At 49.3% G+C, this 21,222-nt stretch overlaps 1 protein-coding gene across 6 annotated transcripts in view; it reads right to left on the minus strand.

Moving 5' to 3' along the window:
* Positions 1 to 322: 322 nt before the first annotated feature.
* Erg (ETS transcription factor ERG) overlaps positions 323 to 21,222 on the minus strand; it is a 155,329-nt gene continuing 134,429 nt past the window's right edge. For 3 of the 6 annotated variants that reach the window (XM_040287029.2, XM_040287030.2, XM_040287032.2), the window contains exons 4-10: positions 20,248 to 20,451; positions 19,385 to 19,465; positions 17,605 to 17,676; positions 10,291 to 10,401; positions 9,650 to 9,706; positions 8,991 to 9,038; positions 323 to 3,047 (exon numbers count right to left, since the gene is read on the minus strand). In XM_040287029.2, the coding sequence (XP_040142963.1) occupies positions 2,527 to 3,047; positions 8,991 to 9,038; positions 9,650 to 9,706; positions 10,291 to 10,401; positions 17,605 to 17,676; positions 19,385 to 19,465; positions 20,248 to 20,451 (1,094 nt within the window). In that variant the 3' untranslated portion in view covers positions 323 to 2,526. The remainder of the gene's footprint in view (positions 3,048 to 8,990; positions 9,039 to 9,649; positions 9,707 to 10,290; positions 10,402 to 17,604; positions 17,677 to 19,384; positions 19,466 to 20,247; positions 20,452 to 21,222) is intronic. The other 3 variants (XM_021725294.3, XM_040287031.2, XM_021725295.3) reach the window with 3 other exon arrangements.

The following is a 21,222-nucleotide window of genomic DNA, read 5'->3' on the forward strand; positions in this document are numbered from 1 at the left end:
TTTTTATTATTTTGCTCATATTACAGTCTTGAAAGGGAGAATTGAATGATTAGCCAAGCAAACTTGTATTTCACACATGCAGAACGTAGGTGAGCCTTGCATTTGCATTCCAAAATAGAAACAAATGCTCTTTTCCATTAGGACTGTCTGCTTTTCCTCATTGTGTCCTAAGGAGATGCAGGCCCTCTGTGGGCCTTTCCCGAGCTGCTGCAGAATGATTGATGGTTGGGCTCCTTTCCATCCAAATAATGAGGGATGTCTGAAGCTTTGGTAATCGTACCCTACTGAGTTTCAAGACCATTGCCAAAATATGCACAGCACAGAGGTTTGGCAAGTTTGTTTAATCATAGCAAAAGGATTACAAAGTGCAAAACAAGCCCCGAAACCGCTATAAAATGGCCAATTTAAACTGACTCAGGCTGAGAAGGTGCACAGGCTTGCTCCTTTTTACAGGTGACTTGCCTCTCCTCTCCAGAATCACCTTCACCTTGGCCAAGGTGGGCCGCACTTGTGACACAAAGAGAAGGTGTTCAAAGAAATTGAGTTTGGATCACAGAAACAGGATGTGAGAGGAGGGCTGGGAAGGTCAGGCCCAGGGCTGGGGAATCACAAACCACAGTACCTGGTTATTCTGGCATGGAAGGATCAGAGCACTCGTCTAGTTGATGAGGACCCCAGAAAGAAGCTACATAGCAAACTTAGAAGCTGTCCCTGAAGTGAAAAACTGCAGCTGTCCATGATGATTCACCGACCAATGGTAACAACAGCTTTTGTTCACAGGAGTGGCTTGTTCACCATTCTGCAAATGTTTTATGATCATAGCAGAAACTAGGGTGATTTGTGGCCAGTGCTGCACTGGAATTTCTCAACTATAGCCTCAGTTTTAGAGGCCTCTTTCCCTTCTAGGTGTACATGTGGAGGTTTCACGGTGAAGCTTTGGGCCCTTCTGTTGCAGATGGTGCTGAGAATCAAGGTGGAGGCAAGAGGGTCGGGAGGGGTACACATCACCTGTCCAACATCCTATCTACTTGGCCCCCACTGGCATCAGTTCCTGGACAAAGTAACATTGTAACACAAAACCCACAATACTCAGCACAAGTTTCTATTAGGCAACTTTTGTCACTAAAAAAGTGCAGATGCAGACTCCTGTGTAAATCTGATTTGCCATGCTAGGCCAAGCTTATTTTATTACATACATTCTGCATTCTAAGAACTAATAACTTCATATTGTAAACATTAAGCATACAGAGTTAAAGTTCAAGGCCACATTATATCATTGATTGTCTCTTTTTTGTGTGTCGTGTGTCTTTGGCTGGCCGAGATCAACTCGTAGTGTATAAATGCATAAGTTATATAATTATTATATAAAAAGGAAAAAAAAACATTGACTTGTATACTTCATTCTGACAAACGCACAGCGTTCGCGACTCGAAAAGGAAAACTGGACCCCCACCTCCCCAAAATGCCTTTGAGATCTGATTGTGGTGGCCAGAGGCCAACTCTTACCTGACCCTGTGGGGCACAAGGCCCCTACAGAATGCTGAGGTCCTGAACGTGTCTTTTAAATATCAGACAATTCCAGTTAAATTTTTCTTTTGACAAACAAAGAGATGGCTGTTTTGGTTCTTAATTCTACCACTCCCCCTTCCTCCATTACACTGGGTCCTTTCTGGTAACACTGGGTTTGGTATAACACTGACTGCATTAAACCTCAGGTCTCCACGAATAATCTTTCTCCACCAAAAGTGTCCTAAATCCAGTCTTTGCTGCTTGAAAAGTCTCTTCCACTCCTCCTCTCCTCCTCCTCTGCTTCCTCCTCGTCCTCCTCCTCCAGCCCTCTGTCTACCATAACACGCCCACTCAATACACATCCGCAGTCCCACCATTTGGCTCATAGTTCCTGCAGTCCTGTAAAGGAGATGGAAACTTTGGGTTGTCTTCACAGTTTGAGAGAGCTGACAGCCGTCTATCAAATGGAACGAATCGGATTCCACCTGACGCAGCAAATGCCAAGGAGCCCCGGCAGTGTCTGTTGCGGGGCCATAGTCTCTCTCGTCTTCTTGTTTTGGCTTTGATATGTTTCTATTTTAAATACAGGTAGTTTTCCTTAAAATGACATTATAAACGGTAGGTTAGGCCAAGACTGTGTTATCTCTATTGCTTTAGTTTAAACCTGGGTCGCAGGAGCGGGATCCCGCACTCTACTCTACAGTTCATACACTACTTAAGGCCACTTCCTTTGGCACTTGTCCTCAGGACTTCCTGCCTGCTGCACACAATGTCTTTGTCATGGTGGGTCCCCAGATCCTACATGCATATGCATTACACTTTGAGCATCTTATTTCTGCAGTAACACTTTAGTAACTCCCTCCCGCCATGAGTCTTTGGGTCTCTTCCCTGGCTCCCTTCCCCAGCCCATCAAGCTTCTTCCTCCTGCTCGAGGCACTTCTAATTCATGTTCTCGGACAGAGTTTGTGGCAATTGATTGGCGATTGTACACTGTTGGGAAAGGCCTCCATCGAGGGGTTAGTAGTAAGTGCCCAGGTGGGAAGGCATGTGGCCGGCGGGCAGCCTGGTGTTCGGGTATATGCCCCCAGTGGGTGAATTCCAGTAGGGGTTTGGGGCAGCAAAGAAACTGGAGGATGTGACGGGGAGGGCTGGAGGGTGGGGCGCCACGAAGTTCATCTTCTGAGGGTGGGCGTGGTAGGAGCCCATGTAGGGGAGGTCTGAGGGGTACTTGTACAGAGAGGATTCTGGCGGGTGGGGCTGGAGGGCCTGGGCGATCCCGTGGAAGTCGAACTTGTAGGCGTAGCGCTTCCCGTGGACCTTGGTCATGATGTTCTTGTCGTAGTAGTAACGGAGGGCGCGGCTGAGTTTATCGTAGTTCATGTTGGGTTTGCTTTTCCGCTCTCCCCAGCGCCGGGCCACCTCATCGGGGTCTGTCATCTTGAACTCCCCGTTGGTGCCTTCCCAGGTGATGCAGTTGGAGTTGGAGCTGTCAGACAGGAGCTCCAGGAGAAACTGCCAGAGCTGGATCTGGCCACTACCTAGTGAGGATGAAGGACAGAAAGCGCTGGTGAGAACAGGCCCTGAGCGGTGGGCACCTGGCCCGGGACGGCAGCTGGCACTCTTCCCATGCCACCCAGATGCCCTGGACCAGGCCTTCCCCCATCCTTCAGCAGCTGGGGTATTCCTGCTCTTGTCCTGTGGTCACCCACTGCTCCAGAGAGATGGCCTGGATGGACAGGGGCTGCTCATCTCCCCAGGTGTCCCCTGGTCAGAATGACCCAGGAACTACGGGACAGCCCTTTGCCTCAAGAAAGGACCTACACTGTAGGTCTGCTCCCCACTCCCACAGGACCAGGTGGAAGCTAGGGACCAGATCCAAGGAGGCTTTAAGAAATCTGGAACCTCCTCAGTCTCCACGCTGCCCCACGCTGCTTCCTCAGCCTTCCCTGTTGAGAACACGCCTTTGACCATGACTTGCCCAGTAGCCTCATCCCCTGCTCGACACCTAGGAAGCTGGCCTTGGTCATTCTCAGGCTCATCTGAGAGATGCAAGTCCCCTATGGAATGCAGGAAATTCACATGGGGCCAAGTTCAGGTTGGTTCCATCCATTTCTGACTTCCTTCAGAGAGCAGCCAGGGTGTTTGGGGGGTGGAAAAGCTAATTTTTCCTATTTTCTAAGGCAGAGAATGCCATTCTGTGGATGGTCATAATGACTTAATACTATTTATATTGGCTAGGTCAAGTGAAATAATAAAAGTCAGATTTCGGAAATGAACATCTAAATGTTTATGGAAAAAAATAGAGAATGGAAGTAAACACTGTTATTTCTGACAAAACATTTTGCTGGTGCCCAGAAAGCAATTCTGTCAAAACTTTTCCTAACACAGAATTAACCCACTCAAAATGAGGAAGTTCAGAAAAATGTTGGCTCCATTTCAAACCAGATCACCCATTTCCAGTACAGAGGCCAGCACAGGGCAACGGAAATCCACGTGCGGCCCTGCTGGCCACACCGACTGTGAAGCAGAGTTCCCGAGAGAAACCCCCCAACGTTATACCGCGGCAAGTCCTTCTGGGCAACAAAGGAGACTGGCCCAGAGCGCTGCCACTCAGCTGCGAGGACAAAGTCCGGATTCTCTCCATCCATCGCAAGCACATAGAGATGGCCTCTGGTTTTCTTAAATCAGAGAAATTCCTGGCCCTGTCATTCTGACCACCGTGCTACAGTGCTTTAAGTCCACTCACGGCTCTCCAAGGAGGGGTGATGTGAGTACCAACAGCCATCACGAGCCCAGAGAAGCTGAGCCGTGTGGCACAGGCTTTAGAAGCTTTAAAATGGATGAGAGGTGGGTCTTCTCAAAACCCCACTACAGAATTATCTTGGGCTTAATGCCAAAAAAAATTTACCTTCTTTAATATGATAAATAGGATCAATAGATGTGATAAAATGATTAAAATAACTTCAACTGGCAACTACTCAGGGAATTGATGTCATGTGAAAATCAGTGATAAATTTTTTTCCCCATAAATTTTTCCCACTGGCTCCCTATATAATTGTGCAACTCATAAATCCTTGTTTCCACTTTGGCTACATGGAAGTGGATGTTTGTGAACTCATCCTTACCATAGCATCGTGAGAAAGGTCAGCTTTTAAAAATATATATATGTATTCTGGAAAAAATGGTCTTTAGCCTGCAGTACATTTGAAACATATTAACATCTTGTAGCTCATCGCAATGGAAGTCTTTCCTTTTTCGGAACTACATATACAAACTGTTCCCAATCAAGTTGTGTTCCTTCCAACATTTCATTAATATGCATTTTTAAAATACAAAGAATGGTATGAGAGAACCATATGGTTTTAGTATATATATTGTAACCAAAGGATTAAAACTTGAAAAAAGAATTCCATAGTTGACCTGGGAATAGGAAAAACCATGGATGTTTGATTTAACAGTCTAACATATGCTTCACTATAAACATATACAGTTGTTTGAAAATAAATATTCAGTGTCAACTTGCTCCCATAGAGCAACTCCACAGATTTGCCTACACAGCGCAAAGAGCACTTGGTGTCTGTTCAAGCATTGTCGTCACCTCTAAGAAATGTGTCCCTCGCCCACTGCCCCCACCAACATGATGGGAGGGAACCAGTGGGGGATGGTGGGCTCATACCTCTCCCGCCTCTGAGGAGCTAGAGAGTGGGGGACTACATCCAGGGCAGGCAACTCAAGCTGGGCAGACAGGCGTGCCAACGGCCTGCTAGGCCACTTCACCCACTGACTGGCAAGGCACAGGGGTCAGGCCTGGGAACACCCCAGGGCTCTGTGGAACCAGGAGATAGGGGAGCAAGATTCAGCAGCTTCCAAACCTGAGAACTAAACTACACGTGTAAAACTCAGTGCAAGTTTGAGTGAACAACATAGAATTTAACACGCTATCAGCCTCATTAATTGCTAAATTTAACACTGTGAACCAAATGCTTTGCGTTTCCAGTGTGGGCCCCGCGAAGGCTCTCACTGTGTGAGAGCTCTCAAGGACACACAGTGGCAGGTGAGAAGTCACTGTTACTCTTGGCCACAGAATTTCAAAAATTTCAAAAGCACCTTAATAAGTCTTATTTTACTGCTAAAACAATAATGATGTGTGATGAGGTGCATTTTGTGATATGGAATAGAATTCTTTAAAAAAAAATAGCATTTAGAGAAAACCAAAAGTGGCTTGGGTCACACACTGGCTATGCCAACAAGGAAAAAGATAAAAGGATTTTTCATGTGACAGCATTGCCACCCACCTAGAGAATTACCTGTCTGGTAAAAAGCCCTCCAGACCTCCCTTCTCACCCTGTCTTGCTGACTTCTGTCCAACATCAGCAAGGAGGAACCAGTTCTGTCCTCAGGCACTAAACTAAAAAAAATCAGAGTTGGGAAAAGACTGGCATGTGCCAGAGAAAAGGTGGCACGTGCCACCCAGCTACAGGGTGAAAGAGTTGAAGTGTAGCTTTAGGAGTTTGGAAGGCCACCCCTTCCACTGGTGGGAGAAGAGCTGTCTCCCAATAGTCAAGAAAAAGAGGAACATCCTAGCAATGAAGTAGAACTTAGCAAAAAGGGCAAGACACTAAACAGTCCCCAAAACACAGCGAGGCAGAGTGTTGCAGGTGGACACTGTCCCACTGTCCCACTGAGGCCTACAGCCCTCAGCTGACCAGAACCAAGGGCATAAAGAAAGCGAATAGCATGCCCCAAGGTGGCAGTGGTCTGGGGCCACTTTTTATAGAAGGTGGAGGCGGTGCAGAGAAGCACAGCACAGCTGGACCCTCTGCATGGAGGTGTCCCCCTGGGAGCCCCTTCCCTGAGCTCTGGAGCTGGACGGCAGGTGAGCATGTGCGGGCCTGGGATGCTCGATCTTGGCTCTGCTGCTCATGGGACTCTGGGGAACTCCCCAGCTCTCCACACCTCAGTCGTCTCTTCTGCAAAGTGGGTGGGACAGCAGTAGGCCCACCTTGCAGGTCACTGTAAGAATGAACTCAGTTCAGGAATCTCGTTATGATTGTCTGGGCTGGAAACCAGAGTGAGTGGAGGTGTCTCTTCACTGAAGAGGAAGGGGACTTGTCCTGCAGCACTCTGCTGGCTTTTCTGACGCTTAAGATATTGGTGTTCTCAGAACTTCCTGAGATCCTCTGAAAGCTTACTCTGTGCTAGGCACTGTCCTAAATCCTTACAAGTGACAGTTTAATGCCCATAGAATCATGAGATTAGCCCAATGGAGCCACAGGACATTGGAGCTCAGAACTGACTTTGTTGCCCACGGTGGGCAGAGATTGGAACCCAGGCCCCAGGCTGCCGTGCTCAGTCCTGCACAAACCTTTGCTCTCTGGCCTGGCTTCTGCACACCCCTCCGCAGTCCCTCAGGCCCTGCTAGGACTGTCCCCTCCCTGAAGCTTGGTGAACTCGCACTGGAAAAGCACACATTGACAAACAGCAGGACTTCCCCAAGAAGCCTCAGCAAAAGCAAGGGCTAAGCAAGTTGCGGGTAGTGCGTGCAGGACCAGAAACAGACTAGAGACAAGTTTCAAAGCAGGCCTCCCATCTTTTTGGCTGAGTGACTCAGGGAGAATTACTTGACTTCTCTGATCCTCTGACTCTTCTTTTGTAGGCCGGAGATAACAATCTCCCAGGGCTGGCAGGATGCACAGCAGGGCTCTGAGGCATGGTACATCCTGTGGGGGCATCTGTGGGAGCTGCTGGACTGCTGTCTCACAGGATGGTGTGAGCGTTCCCAGAGTGCTCAGCTTCCACATGCTCAGTCTTTCTAAACTGTCCTTAGAACATTGCTGCCAGATCCGTCTTCCTGGAGCATGACTGATTATAATCCTCTTGAAGCACAGCCATTATTGTTATTTAAATGGTTAAGAGCCAGTTGCAAATGGAAGGCTGAGCAGAGGGATGGGGAGAGACCCCTTCGAGACCTGGCCACCAGCTGGACGCTCACTTAGAGAAAGGAGCCTGCTGCTCTGGCCTACAGCTTTATACCGACCTGCATCCTGAGCCCAGGGCCACCTCTCTTGACTCCTGGCATTCAGGAACTCTAGGAATCATGGTTGAGCTCCTAGTTTGAGCCCAGGGCTAAAGCAGTAAAGGAAACAGTCCCCTCTAGCTACTCATCTGCTTAAAAGGCATTTGTTGAATTAATTAGTGCCAACCACAATTCCATGTCAAAGAGCTCGCTGCTGGTGTTCTCCAAGCAGGGATTCTTGAGCCAGAAAGGCCTCCACCTGAACCTGAACTTGCTGGCGTCCCAACCCATTCTGCCTCAGAGTTAGGCAAGGCACACTGCAGCCTGGACTCGCCCTGTGACATCTCTGCACTTGACTGCTGCTGAGAACGTCCCACAGGTGCAGTGCACGGCCGGAGCCGGGGGCCTGCACAGCTGGTTCTGATCTGAACACAAACAGGACGATGAGGTTGGCACGGAAACGTGAGGACAGGTGATGTGTTGTAGCCAGGCGCTGGCTACAAATGGACCAAGGAGGCATTTAAACACCTTATTCTCGTGTTTAGATTCAGAAACAGAGGATGGAAGAGGGTCCTAATTTGAAGTCTTGTGGTTGTCATTAAGATGAGTTATTTTATCTGCATGTGTGATGGATTGAATTGTGTCACCTCCCCCCACAAATTCACGTGTCAAAAGTCTTAGCCCCAGAACCCTAATTCCTATACCTGAAATGTGTGTGACCCAAATCCACCCATCACAGTCTTAGCCCCCAGAGCCTTTGTTTTTACAGAGATCATTAAGTTAAAGTGAGGTCACAGGAGGAGGCTCTATTTCAACGTGACTGTGTCCTTATAGAAAGGGGGAATTAGGACACACAGATACATAAAGAGGGAAGATCATAAAAGGAGATATAGGAGCTGGATGCAGTGGCACACGCCTGTTAACCCAGAGGCTCCGGGAGGCTGGGGCAGGAGGATCGTGAGTTCAAAGCCAGCCTCAGCAAAGGCAAGGTGCTAAGCAACTTAGGGAGACCCTGCCTCTAAATAAAATACAAAGTAGGGCTGGGGGTGTGGCTCAGTGGTCGAGGGCCCAAGTTTAATCCCCGGTACAACAACAAATACAACAAAAAGACATTGAAGGAGGGAGGGAGGCCTGTGGCAGGTCCTCCCTCACAGCCCCCAGTGGCTGCCACCATGGGTGTGGACATCAGACCTGCAGCCTCTGGATGATACTTTCTGTTATTAAGCAACCTGCTCCATAGTACTTGTTACAACAGCCCTAGAAAAGTTACAGCTTAGATTAGGTCACAATGCTCTTCGCTGAAACTAATAATCTTAATTTATACCCCGACCTGTTTTTCCCCTAAAGCAAACGATCCAGTGAAACCTGAGACTACAGTTTGTTCAGTTGTAGGACTTTCTCACCAGTACACGTTTGCCACCACCTGAAGAGTAATGTGTGAGAAGAAAATCATCAGATATCTCACCTGGGTTAGCAAGGCGGCTACTTGTTGGTCCAAGAATCTGGTAAGGATCTACAGCAGAAAGAGAAGAAGTCAAATCCAAAGGCATCACTGTGACTTGGTACCCTGAGTCTTCGGGCTCACAGAACCGATTTCTGTATTTCAGAACTGAAATCGTTCCCTGTCCCCAAAGCACCTGCCTCCATCTCCTTTAGGAGGTGCCACATGGAATCCCAGAGATGCTTCTTGCTACAGGCTTCCTAGGTAGTAGCAGGACTTGGATTCCCAGATTCCCGAAACCTGGCCCACAGCTCCCTCTAGCCCAGGACCAGAACAGGGCTATGAATTTGTGCCGAGTGCCCAGGCTGCCCATTTCAGCTCAGGGCCACATGGACCTTCCTCTGCTTTTCCACCTGGCATGTGTAATCGTCCTGGCCCTGGTGCACACGGCACAGGAAGTAAAATTAAATGAATTTGTGGATCTCAAAGACACAAATATTTTTTTTTCCCATTTTTCAGCAAAATCTGAAAGTCATCCTAAAATAGTGGACAGACTGTTTGGCCCCTGATTTATATATGAAGAAAGACATAAACTAAGTTCTTTTCAAAGATGGCATGTTTTAGACATTCCCTGATGCCCTGGGTCCTCTCTTATGACCATGCGGAGGGGTCCTGAAACATACCTAGTTGAGGACGTTGGTCTTCAGTTTTGGGCACTGTGGAAGGAGACGGCTGAGCAGCTGGAAATTCAAACACACAAAAAGAGGACTGGCTATAACTTAGGTTTGGGTTGGCCACTCGTCTTTGATGTTGTTGATTACATAATGGTTCCATCAATTACTTTCATTATTAAGATAATAATCTGACTCTTTTAACAAGAAGCAACTTACGGTGAGGACAAATTGCCCTTTCCAATGAGAGCAAATGAAGACATTGTAACAAAAAGAAGGATTTAAATTTTCCATTATTTAAAAATTTTGTGACTACCTCATTCCTTTCAAAAGTAAAAAAGGAAGAATTTGAGATGGTTTACAGAATAGGAAAAAAAAATGACTCATAATGTAAAATAAACAGATAAAAGAGAAACCATCAGGAAAATAAAGTGAGGCAGAGCCAAAATTAAGGAAAACACCAGTCATTGGGTCTGTCCTCAGACATCTTGTCAAACACGCACCTCATTCCCTCCTTTCTGTTCCGAAGGTAGGTCTAACCCAAACAGCATTTACAGTTGGTTGTGCTTTGTGGCCGAAGGAATAAGCCAACCACTTGTTGAAAATCATAGATTAATTAAATTGTCATTTACTCCATCAGCAGTCACACACACCTGGTGACGTGCAGATCAAGGCAGAGGGAGACAACTCTGTACCTTTTGACTGAGGGGTGGGGTGGCCATGACTGGTCCAGGCTGATCTCCTGGGAGGCTCATAAGGTAAATCTGGAAAGACAAAAAAGTGGACTCAAAAACCCAATAATGCAATTTTTCTAACAGATTTTTTTAAAAGATTTTATGTTTATTAGAATAAATAGCTTATAGGAAAGTCTAGTAATAGAAAGCAGCGTTCAACCTATGTGCCATAGATCTTGGTTCTATGTACAAATTATACTTTTGTATATTTTGTTGACATAACAAAATATACAAAATTATACATTCTCTCTTCCATTTATCTGAAAATTCCTATTGGCAGATTCCTCCAGAGCTTGCTGACTCTTCTGAAGCATTTTTCTCCAATCAGAGGTCGAGGCCATGTTAAAGTTGTTTTTTGTTTTTGTTTTTTACCATCTAATTTGACCTGCTTTCATCTTGGACAGACCCAAATCCACCCCTCTATTGGATGACCCTCCCTCCAGCTTAGCTGATTCACCCACTTCTTGTTTGTGGTCTGCAACAAAATCCATCCAGAGGCATCTGGACTCCTCCTTCCCATCCCTAGGAACCATTGCTACCTTCGATCCTCACATTTGTGAGTTGACGCCCGTAGTTTCCTCCCATTTTTCCATCTGTTTACACTGCCAGTCGTAACTGGTCTAGTTATGTTTCTAGGCAAATGTCCATCCTTTCCCCTTTTCCAAACAAATTTAGAATGTCTCTAAAATTAATTGTATGAAATGAATTAGAGGACATTACAAGAACTACAGAATTGCCCCACAACCTATTAATGATGACCTTCAGAGCTAAGGACATGTCGATGAAAATATGTCCTGGATCCTTGTTTCTTAAACTGTGGTCCACGGACCAACAACATCAGCAGCACTGGGGAGTTAGTTAGAAATGTCAAGTCTTACTCCATGATTTCTTCGTGTTTGTATGGTGATCTCACTTGTCCATAAACCTCCATTGCACTTTGCAGAGTAAATCTAATAACTGTGCTTCTGCCTCCTCAGTGTGAGTCCTATTAATGAGCACCAAGACTCTATGTTATTTCAAGTTTCTTTCAAAAATATATTTCAAAAATATTATTATGCCGGCTCTCACTCACTATGCATATGCAAAGCTGTTCCTCCTTGCAATCTGATTACAGAGTCATTTCACAACTGCTTCTTGGATCCAGGGGCCTCAGTTCAATGCAAATGTCCACCTGGGGCCAACTGAAAGCCATAGCCAGGTATTCCAACAGGTGTTCTCCTTCCAGACAGCAGGAGATGGCTATAAAAATCTCACTTGGAGGGCAGGCAGTGCCGTTGTCGTTAAGCCTCTCTTTAAACAAACCATTTAATCAAATTTAAAAATGGCATTGGCGTGGGTCAGTCTTCAAAGAGCTTGATCAAGTTGCTGAGCATGTGTCTCTTCCTATTTCCATACCCCAAGAGAATAGAAGTGATATGTGATGTGAAATCCAACACAGGATTGCCTTCATTTATTTGGTCTGTTTGGCTGCAAGCATTGCGACTGGGTGGTCTCTGAAACCCTACCCTCCTGGGCTTTGAAGGGTTAGAGAATTTTTCTTTTTAAACTTGCTGTTGCTCACTTTCCTTCTCGGCTGGCAGTCTTGCAGGAGACCTTCAGCTTTTCCCACCCAGCTCCTCCGAGTTTCACTTTTCTGGAGTTGGGATTGCACGTGGGAATTACATTTGCAGCCGCTATCAATTTACAACTAAATTTCAACCTAACTCTCTGGGAGCATTTTGCACTGTAAAGATTCTTAAAAAAAAAAAAAAAAAAAGGTTAGCCAGAGTCTCAATATGAGAATTGTCTCAGAAAGAAGACTCTACGAGTAATGCATCATCTACCCCAATTCATGAGCAGACAGGCACATATTTACCAAATGAAAAAGCAAGATACCATGGAAATATATCCTGGATCCTTGTTTCTTAAACTGTGGTCCATGGACCAACAACATCAGCAGCACTTGGGCGTCAGTTAGCAATGTTTAATCTTACTCCAGACCTACTGAGTCAGATTGGGCATTTTAATAAGATTCCAGGTGACCTGGGTGCACACTGGAGTTTTGAGAAAGCCACCACTAGGGAATTTCCTCGGGTCCTCTTGATTCCACATTCTTGCAGGTAATGATTTCAGAATGCTCTCTGGAGTGTGCCACTACAAATTTCAAAGATGGCCGTGAGCTCGAGAGCGCCTGCTTCTCCCTGCGCCGGGGGACCATGCCTCAGCTCTCGCTGGCGTCCGTGGGTAGCTCAGACACGACTGCGAACCCAAAAGCTTCGCAGATGAAGTGTGACTGGAAAAACACCAAGCACCAAACTATGACTACAAAAATATTTTCAAACTCTTTATTTATAAAAGTCCTTTTTAGGATGAATAAACACGTCCTCTCCTCCCTAGACAATCAGCCGGGGCCTGAACACACCAGCCAAGTGCTCGACACTTCGTGGGCCGTGATGGACGTGTCCATAAACACGCTGCACGGCAGATAAGCTCCCTTTTGTTTTCCTTCATGCCATTCTGGGCTGGCCTTCCTTGTCAGATACGGATCACATGCTGTGGCACGGAGCTGCCCCCTGTGGGACGTGACACTGGGAAGCGCTGACCCTGGGAACTGCTGGTGTGAGGGACACAGGGTGATGGCTCTAGTGCCACACCAGGGTGAGTAGTTCCACTCTTGGTTCCCTAAAAAGTGACGGCCCCACGTGTCCTGCCTGCCATTTGTCCTTTATCACAGCAGGCACGGGATTGGGAAAGGATACAGTCCGTCTTAGTTTTGGGGGATCATTTCAACACCCTCATCGTTTCTCTTCAACTTCCACTTCCAAGGGCTTTTGCTCCAGTGCCTGGCAGGTTCCGTGGGTGGGAAAGCTGCCGTCTGGCTTCGTTGTGCTCTTCCTCCTGCACAAGACAGGGTTTAGAAACTAAACTTCATCAAAACGACTTCCCGGGCATCTTGGGGTGACTGTAGAGTGTGCTACACACCGTGATCCAGACAAGAAATAATGTGGCGGCACCAGGGAGCCTGGCAGGTGCTGCTTCTGCACACCCGAGAGATGGAGGGGTGCATTTCCTGGGAACAGGATGAGTTTCTGATTCTGGGTGAGGCTCCTTCCCACGGCATCCGTCCTGGCCATCCTTCCCAGGAGGCTGAGTTCCGCCAAGTTCTCGGCTCTCCTTCCCCCCAGCTCACTGACACCGCACGCACTAGAAGCCTCCCAGTCACTTCTGCCAACTAAAAGTCCAGAACCAGGATCACAGAAGAGCTCACTTGCACAGGATCCACTCCCGGTTTGCAAAGCCACTGCGGAGGCCCCTGGCAGGGCTGGCTGGGAAAGGAGGAGACTGGCCCTCTCCCACACGCTCAGATGCCAACGGGGAAGACAAACTTGGAAAGACTGAGAGCTATTTCCCAGAATCATTCTATAAATTCCTGTTCAGTGGAAGGGATTGAGAGTCAGCCCTCATGCCATTAAGCTCATCTTTCTTGTCTTCCTCCAGATCGTCCTAAAGTCTTCTAAAATGCTGTTTGCATTCTCTTCTTGCCCAGGTGTACAATTCTGTGGTTCTGGTATAGCTATAGGGAAGCAAAGAACACCTGCAACATCTGCTAAGATGCAGGCTTTCCACGGCACCTGAGAGCTGGCGCACTCTCCCGCCGTGCTTGGTCACACTGAGCTGAGAGCGACAATGCAGGGGTGATTTAAGATCCCAAGAAACTCCCAAAGAACAGCAGCTTCAGAGTAGAAATCAAGGCTGTGTGTGCAGGTCACACTCTTCAGTCACCTTTGATAACATGCAGATGCTCAGCCAGATATCCGAGTTGTCATGGTGATGCAGGAGGAAGGAAGTGCTAGTAGAATGTCACCCTTGTGACAGAACGGAGCTTCGTAGGACTGCTCCTACGAGACCAGGCAGATGGTGCATCATGAGGTCGAATACTTTGCAATGCTCTGTGGCTCACACCTGTTTTTATCCTGAGATCTCAAGGGGCTGTGGCTTCAAAAGGAGCAGAATTAGCAAAGGAGAAAAGTGTTGACAGAGGAGGAGGAAAGGGTTTCTGGTAGCAATAACTGTGACAACTCAAAAAACACAGTACTGTACAATAATGACCATAAAACCACAGTATGTAAAATAACGTGTCTCTGTGCCAATATTTTATAGAGACTGATCTTAGTGCTAATGCAACACAGGGGTCATGGAAGGTGTGTTTCGAATCAGGAAAGTATAGGGACAAGTAGGGGCTAGAAGGGATGAGGCATGAGCAAAGGAGGTGAGCACTGACCAGAGGTGGCCACCTGCAGGGTCACTGAACAGTCTTTGCCAACCATGAGGTGGGACTGAAGGACAGGGGCTCTGGAATCAATGATTCACTGAGGAAGTTCAGCCATGATAAAAGGAAAAGGCAGACTGGGACAGCAGCCCAGGAAGGGGTGACCCAAGGCAGGAGGGAAAGGAGGCATGGTGGGGAGGGGGCACCAGGAGGAGGACTGGACGGAGATACCCGCAGGTGGAGGGGCCTCACAGAAAGGAGAATGCTATTCAGACTAGCACAGCGGGAAGACCATCCCGCTTCTCCTACAGGGACTCAGTGGTGAACAGCCGAGTGCACAGAAGGGTCTCGACAGACTTTCTGCTAGGAGCCTGGCTTGGTTCAGGGTCAGCACAAGGACGCCAGCCAGGGTCCTGTGCCTCATCCCATGAAGATCACAAGGGTGTAGGGGACAGGAACTTGGGGCTCTACTCCCAGGTTAGAGTCCAAGAGTTAACAGTCATCTCTTCTGAAAGCCACTGGCCACAGGGACAGGGCTAGATTCCCAGTGGTCCTTCCTCCGTGACTCCTGCCACTCTGGGAATCACAAGTACCAGGCCCATTCTCCCTGAGGCCCAATCCCAACCTCTTAGGCCCTGCGGCTGAGTGGTTGATTCTTGGCGATGGCTGAGCCAAAAGGTCAAATCCCTGAATCTGGCCTACAGTAAGTAGTCCTCTGGCTTCTCCAGTCTGATTTACATTCTTTACAAGTCAGATACCAACACTTGTATGCATTTTCATAATGACAGTAGTAGTAATCAAAATGGGAATTTCCGAAGACAAATCAAGTCCCAGAAGCAGACTGTGCTAATAATAAGGGAGCAGTGAAAGTGTGAGACCTCCCAAGTCTGCTTAAACGATGGGCACATGGAAGGGCACCATCAAAGCAATGGGTGAAGTTGGAATCTGGCACCCTGGCCCTCCCTGGGCTTAGGGACAGAGGGAGGCCAGCATCTCCTCTGCTGCCACCCTCCTTTTGATACTTCTGGGTGAGCCACAACTTCTGGGTCTACCACATTCCAAAACATGAAGAAAGTATGGCAGGGCCTGCTGTTCTACCAACCAGCTGGTCTGACCAATGGGTCAGGCGAACAGAGTTGGCCAATGATGTGGTCAACTCACAACATGAGCTCACAAGCCCAGGCCTTGAAACTCAGCAGGTGATATCCATGAGACAGCTTTAAACAAACGAGTTTTAAAAGTTAATTCATTGTGTTTTGAGGGGGAGGAGGTACTAGGGACTGAACCCAGGGCCTCATGCCTGCCAGGCCGGCTCTCTACCCCTCAGCTACATCCCCAGCCCAACTGACCATTTCTTAAAGGCCAAATGTTTTGCAGATAAGCTTACTTTTCTAAAGTATGGATGGAAACATCTCTGAAGTGCTCACAATGTCGCTGCCACCCTTCCCTGTGTTTACCCCCACTCGCACTTGCTAGCCGTGAACTCAGAAATCTCTAGAGCCAGAGGCAAGGTACTTGTTCTTCATTTTCAATACACTTGGTGGGGTTCTTTGGGACCAATCTGGTTTATTGCAGACTCTAGGTCCTGTCGGCATATCAATGGCCTCTAACATGACAGGTAAGGACGCAAGCTCAGCCTTCCCACCGTGCTTCCCAGGAGCAGGGGAACAAGCTCTTAATCTCAGATTGGGGGAGAGAAAATCACAGCAGAGTCCCCATGGCAGTCACAGGGCAGTACAGGGGTAGAAACCTCCCCAGAGAGCTCCTGGTCCACGCCCGTCCAGCTCCTCACCCCGTCCTCATCATGGAAAAGCAGACGCAGAGCCACTCGGACCACCTCAGCTAAGGCTGATGCGACTGGGTGTGGACAGAGTTAGAGGGCAGCCCGGGTCTCGGAAGACACGGGTTCCACATTTAAATATGGAGGAACCAGCCAGTGCCCAGGATCACCACTCCTCCACCTTGAGCTGGCGCTAGTACACTTAGCTCCCAGGTGGTCCTAAAGATGCTGAGGGGACGGGTGTCCAGGGATGGAGCACCCTCGGTCTCAGGTGCCTTCTCCTGCTCACTCTCCACCTGGCAAAGGCCTGGTCCTCCTGGGGCCTGGGCCCAGTGCTGTGGGAAGCTCCTGAGGCCTCTCAGGTGGGCTGAACCCCTCCCGGCTCCTGTGGCTGCCCCCTCTGGGTTTTACAGCTGCAGGGGGCCTCTGCTGTAAGATGCAGCTCTCCAGGTTAAGCATTTAAAATCCTTGTCTGCTCCTCTGGCTCTACGTGCTCTACTGAAGCATCTAGAAATTTAAGCATTTCCTCTGGCTCACTGCTGTGCCCTCTGTGGCCTCTGCAGGGGGCACTCAGCACTGAACAGACCCAAGAGCCCAGTCGACAGGTGAGCTCTCCAAAGACAGCCAGCCTCCTGGGGTCTGGTTCGTGTCTGTAGTCCCAGGGTCTAACTTCATGCTTGGCACTACGAGACACTCAATAAACGTCTATTTTTGGGTGAATGACATGTAAATCAATCACCTAAGTGAACCTTCTTACAAGTGAGATCCAGAGGTAAGTATTATCTATCCAATGCTCCTGCTCTGAAGACTGGCTTCCTGTGCCAATCTGGGAATTTGGTCACTAAAGGTCTGGGGATGCCTCTTGCTTTGTGCTCTCCCCCAAGGAAAGATGACACAGCGGTCCTTCCATCAACCCGAAATTACACTCATTACTTTTTCTCAGGCACCCTGGGCGCCTTTGTTGCCCATCTGTCTTCAGAGCAGCGAGTTAGAGAGCTAATGTTCTTCTAACTCACAAGTTCGGACGCCTTTCCTGGGGTCTTTGAATGCTGTGCTTAGACTGGATTTAGTTTTTGAATCAACAGGGGCAGCAATAAGACTGTGGGGACTCATTTCAGATCCGGGATCGGCTCTCTGTACAGGGGACTTAGGTCCCGGATGTCAGCGGGACATCAGTGGAGGTCACGCGGGGCTGTTGGCGTACCTGGCCTAGTTGTAATTCTTTGCGTAGCTTCAGGATATACTGAAGTATTTGGGAAAATAAAAGCTGCACCCCCTGCAGAGAAGGAAAGACAAAACATGTGAAGGTCTGCGTGGAGGTTGTCCATCTCAGCCTCAGCCAGTCCACCTGCCCTGTGACCACCAGGAGGACCTCCTGGGAGCTGCTCACCAGGCCTCAGGGGAAGGAGCAAGACCGGGCCCAGAAACGGGTTCTGCAGTGCGCAGCAGCCTGCTCTCCCGTGCTCTGTTCGCTGTAAAGCACTTTGTGTTTCAATTTCACAGCTTCTTCCCAGAGCTTCATCTGTGACCCGCCAGCAATTTCATTTTATTTAAAAAAAAAAAATTCTGTGGTGCACATTTTCCCCCCAATTTGTATAAAAACCCATAAAATATTTTACAGATCTCTTAGAAAATAGTACCAGGGACTTGGAAATATTTTGCTTAGGACTGTATGGATATCATTAGAAATCAACCCTCGGCTACTCAACTGCATGTTTTCTCATTCCCTTTTCAATCAATGCTCACAGTGTCAGCTGAGAAAATTCCCTTTTCAACATTCCGTCCATTTGGAATTCATTGTCCTGCTTTTTGAGTGCTTTTATGTTTAACAATATAAAGTTAATGAATTCAGAGCTTTCCTGAAATTTTCGTTCACTGCTAGAGTTTTTTAATGACTGTGAAATTATCAGAAAATGTGCGTAGCTCCAAGGTGTCTCCTCAGAGGGGGACATTACTTTGCCCGTTATTTGTTGTTTCTGGTCACAAGATCATTAGCAGGTTGAATTGAAAAGGTCTACTGCCAACTCAAAGCGTTTGTTATGTTACGTTAAAAGCCAGATCTTTGGAATACAGAATGAGAGACACAGCAATTTCATCGTAACAGTCAAACTAGGACTCACTCAGGTTACACGTTTTCAAATAGAAGGTTGGACAGTTGGGAAATGGCTGTGTTTCTCCAGGAGGGTGGCCCCTGAGCTGGCTGGCTGGCTTTTGAGGCCCACCAAGCCTCTAGGCCTTGCTGCTTTTCCCCCTAGCCTGGGTGGTTGTGGGGGGTCCCTGCAGGCTACCCAGTGGGTGAGCAGTATGTGGTCCCACTTTCACAGCGACTCCATCAGGAGGGAGGAAATGGAGGCAGACCCAGAGCACACCCACCCGCAGAGAACCCAGGCTCCACTGAGCCAGAGGGAAGGGAGGAGGGTTAGCCAGAAGGAAGCTCTGGGTTCCACCCCAGTAGGCCCAGGCCTGACCATAAATAGGTGGAGTGCAGAACCAGTGGTTAGAGAGAGAGGCATGGGGTTAGGGAACACCGTCCCACTCTCCAGTTAGAGCAGAATTTCCCTCAGAGCCAAAGTTCCAGAAAAGTAACAGACATTCTCTCTGACTGCCTTTTCCCAACAAACACGTCCGAGCCAGACAAGTCTGATGATCCAAAACTGTATCAGGAAGGAAAACACAACCCCACTTGTAGTAAGCAATCCCTTGGGAATCCCAGTGGGGGAAAATGGAGGTTACTGGGGATCCCGCTACACCAAACAAGCTGTACGTGTCTATTCTGTAGTCCGCAAGGTGGACGCATTGGGACCAGCAGCAGAATGCTGTAATCCAGCCAAGGTAGGCTGAAGTTCAACCTCCTTTAGACACAAGGACCACCAACTGCCCCGTGTCCTGCCTTCTGATGCCCTGACTGGTCCTGGTTTCGCCCCCAGCGTGCACCTGCAGACGGGGCCCTGTGCTCCTCCTGGGGCGGGCGGGGAGGGCATTACCTGTGTTTCTAGCGTGCATTAACCGTGGCGAGTTTTGTAAGGCTTTATCCACATCATCGGAAGTCAAATGTGGAAGAGGAGCTACAAGACACAACAAAGAGCAACATCCAAATGAAAAAGACTTCCCTTAATAAAAAGAAAGAAGAAAGAAAAGAGAGAAAGAGAGGAAACCACCAGTCCCGTGCTCCCTCAGGGACTGGGGGAAATACCCACATCACCCGCTCAGCATGTTCAGCCCCCATCGGGGCCGCCCTTCTCCAGGGAGAGGTGACTGGCACACTGGGCAAAGCCACGCCGGGGAGGACTCTGCCCCTCCACGCTCTCCTGGCCGTGCCTGGTGGTGCAGAACTAAAGCCTACCGCAGATGCTCGGCTCCCTAGCCTGGGCACCAGTATGCCATGCCCCCTCCGTCCGGTGACGCTGACTGTCTTGATAAAGCGAAAACCTCCCTCCTTGTGCTGGGCTGGGCTGGAGGGCCCTGGCTCCACTTCTGGGAAGGTTCCCCTCAAGCAGGCACCTTGCTCTGGTGCTTCTATTTCAATTGAGGGCACTGTGGAGACCAGTGAGAGTGTGACGGCAGAATGTGTCTTTTCCCTGGGACACTCCACCTTCCTGCCCACAGGGACCTGCGGGAGGTGGCACTGAGCTATGGTGGCTTCAAAGAAAAGCACTCACTACTTCTCACAGGTGACGTCTTGTTCACCTTCGTCCACGACCTTCTAGCACATTGTCCCCTTGCGTCCGAAACAGGCCAGGGGGGAGGGCAGGAAGCTGCTGTCCACCCCTGTGTCTGGACCCTCTGCAGCTCAGGCCCCTCAGCCCCTGGGGACAGCCAGTGCTCCTGGTGGGGAGGGGCGGCTTACTCTCTCTGAGGTAGTGGAGGTGGGAGAGCAGGATGTCAGCGTTGTAGCTCGGGGTGAGCCGCTGGAAGTCGTCCTTGGTCATCTTGCACAGCTCCTTGCCGTCAATGTTCTGGAACAATAAGATGTCCACATCCGGAAGGCCATACTCTTTCACTGCCCATTCCAGCCACTGCCGGACATGGTCTGTGCTCCACAACGTGGGATCTGAAAAGGGGAAAAACATCTGCCATCAACCTCTGAAGACAGGTTTTAGGGCAGAGTGTGTCCCAGCCCCAGGCCAGACCAGACCAGCCCCAGCCCCAGCCCAGACCAGCCCCAGCCCAGACCAGCCCCAGCCCAGACCAGCCCCAGCCCCAACCCCAGCCCCAGCCCAGACCAGCCCCAGCCCAGACCAGCCCCAGCCCCAACCCAGACCAACCCCAGCCCCAACCCAGACCAGCCCCAGACCCAACCCCAGCCTCAGCCCAGCTCCAGCCCAGCCCCAGCCCCAGCCCCAGCCCAGACAGGACCAGACCAGCCCCAACCCCAGCCCCAGCCCCAGCCCCAGCCCCAACCCCAGCCCCAGCCCAGACCAGCCCCAGCCCCAACCCCAGCCCCAGCCCAGCCCCAGCCCCAACCCCAGCCTCAGCCCCAGCCCAGCCCAGACCAGACCAGCCCCAGCCCTAGCCCCAACCTCAGCCCCAGCCACAGCCCAGCCCAGACCAGACCAGCCCCAGCCCAGCCCCAACCCCAACCCCAGCCCAACCCCAGCCCAGCCCCAACCCCAGCCCCAGCCCCAACCCTGGCCCAGCCCAGCGCCAGCCCCAGCCCAGCCCAGCCCCAGCCTCAGAGCAGCCTCCTCCCTGCTTCAGGAGTGCCCGCCTCAGGCAGGGTTCAGGGCCTGCTCCAGAGTGTCTTGGGGGAAAGAGAAATGACTCAGACCACAGATGTGAGATGTCTTTACATGGATTGTTCTGGAAGGTGAGGATTATGCAT

This window comes from Ictidomys tridecemlineatus, chromosome 3 (genome assembly GCF_052094955.1).
Source record: "Ictidomys tridecemlineatus isolate mIctTri1 chromosome 3, mIctTri1.hap1, whole genome shotgun sequence".
Lineage (NCBI taxonomy): Eukaryota > Metazoa > Chordata > Mammalia > Rodentia > Sciuridae > Ictidomys > Ictidomys tridecemlineatus.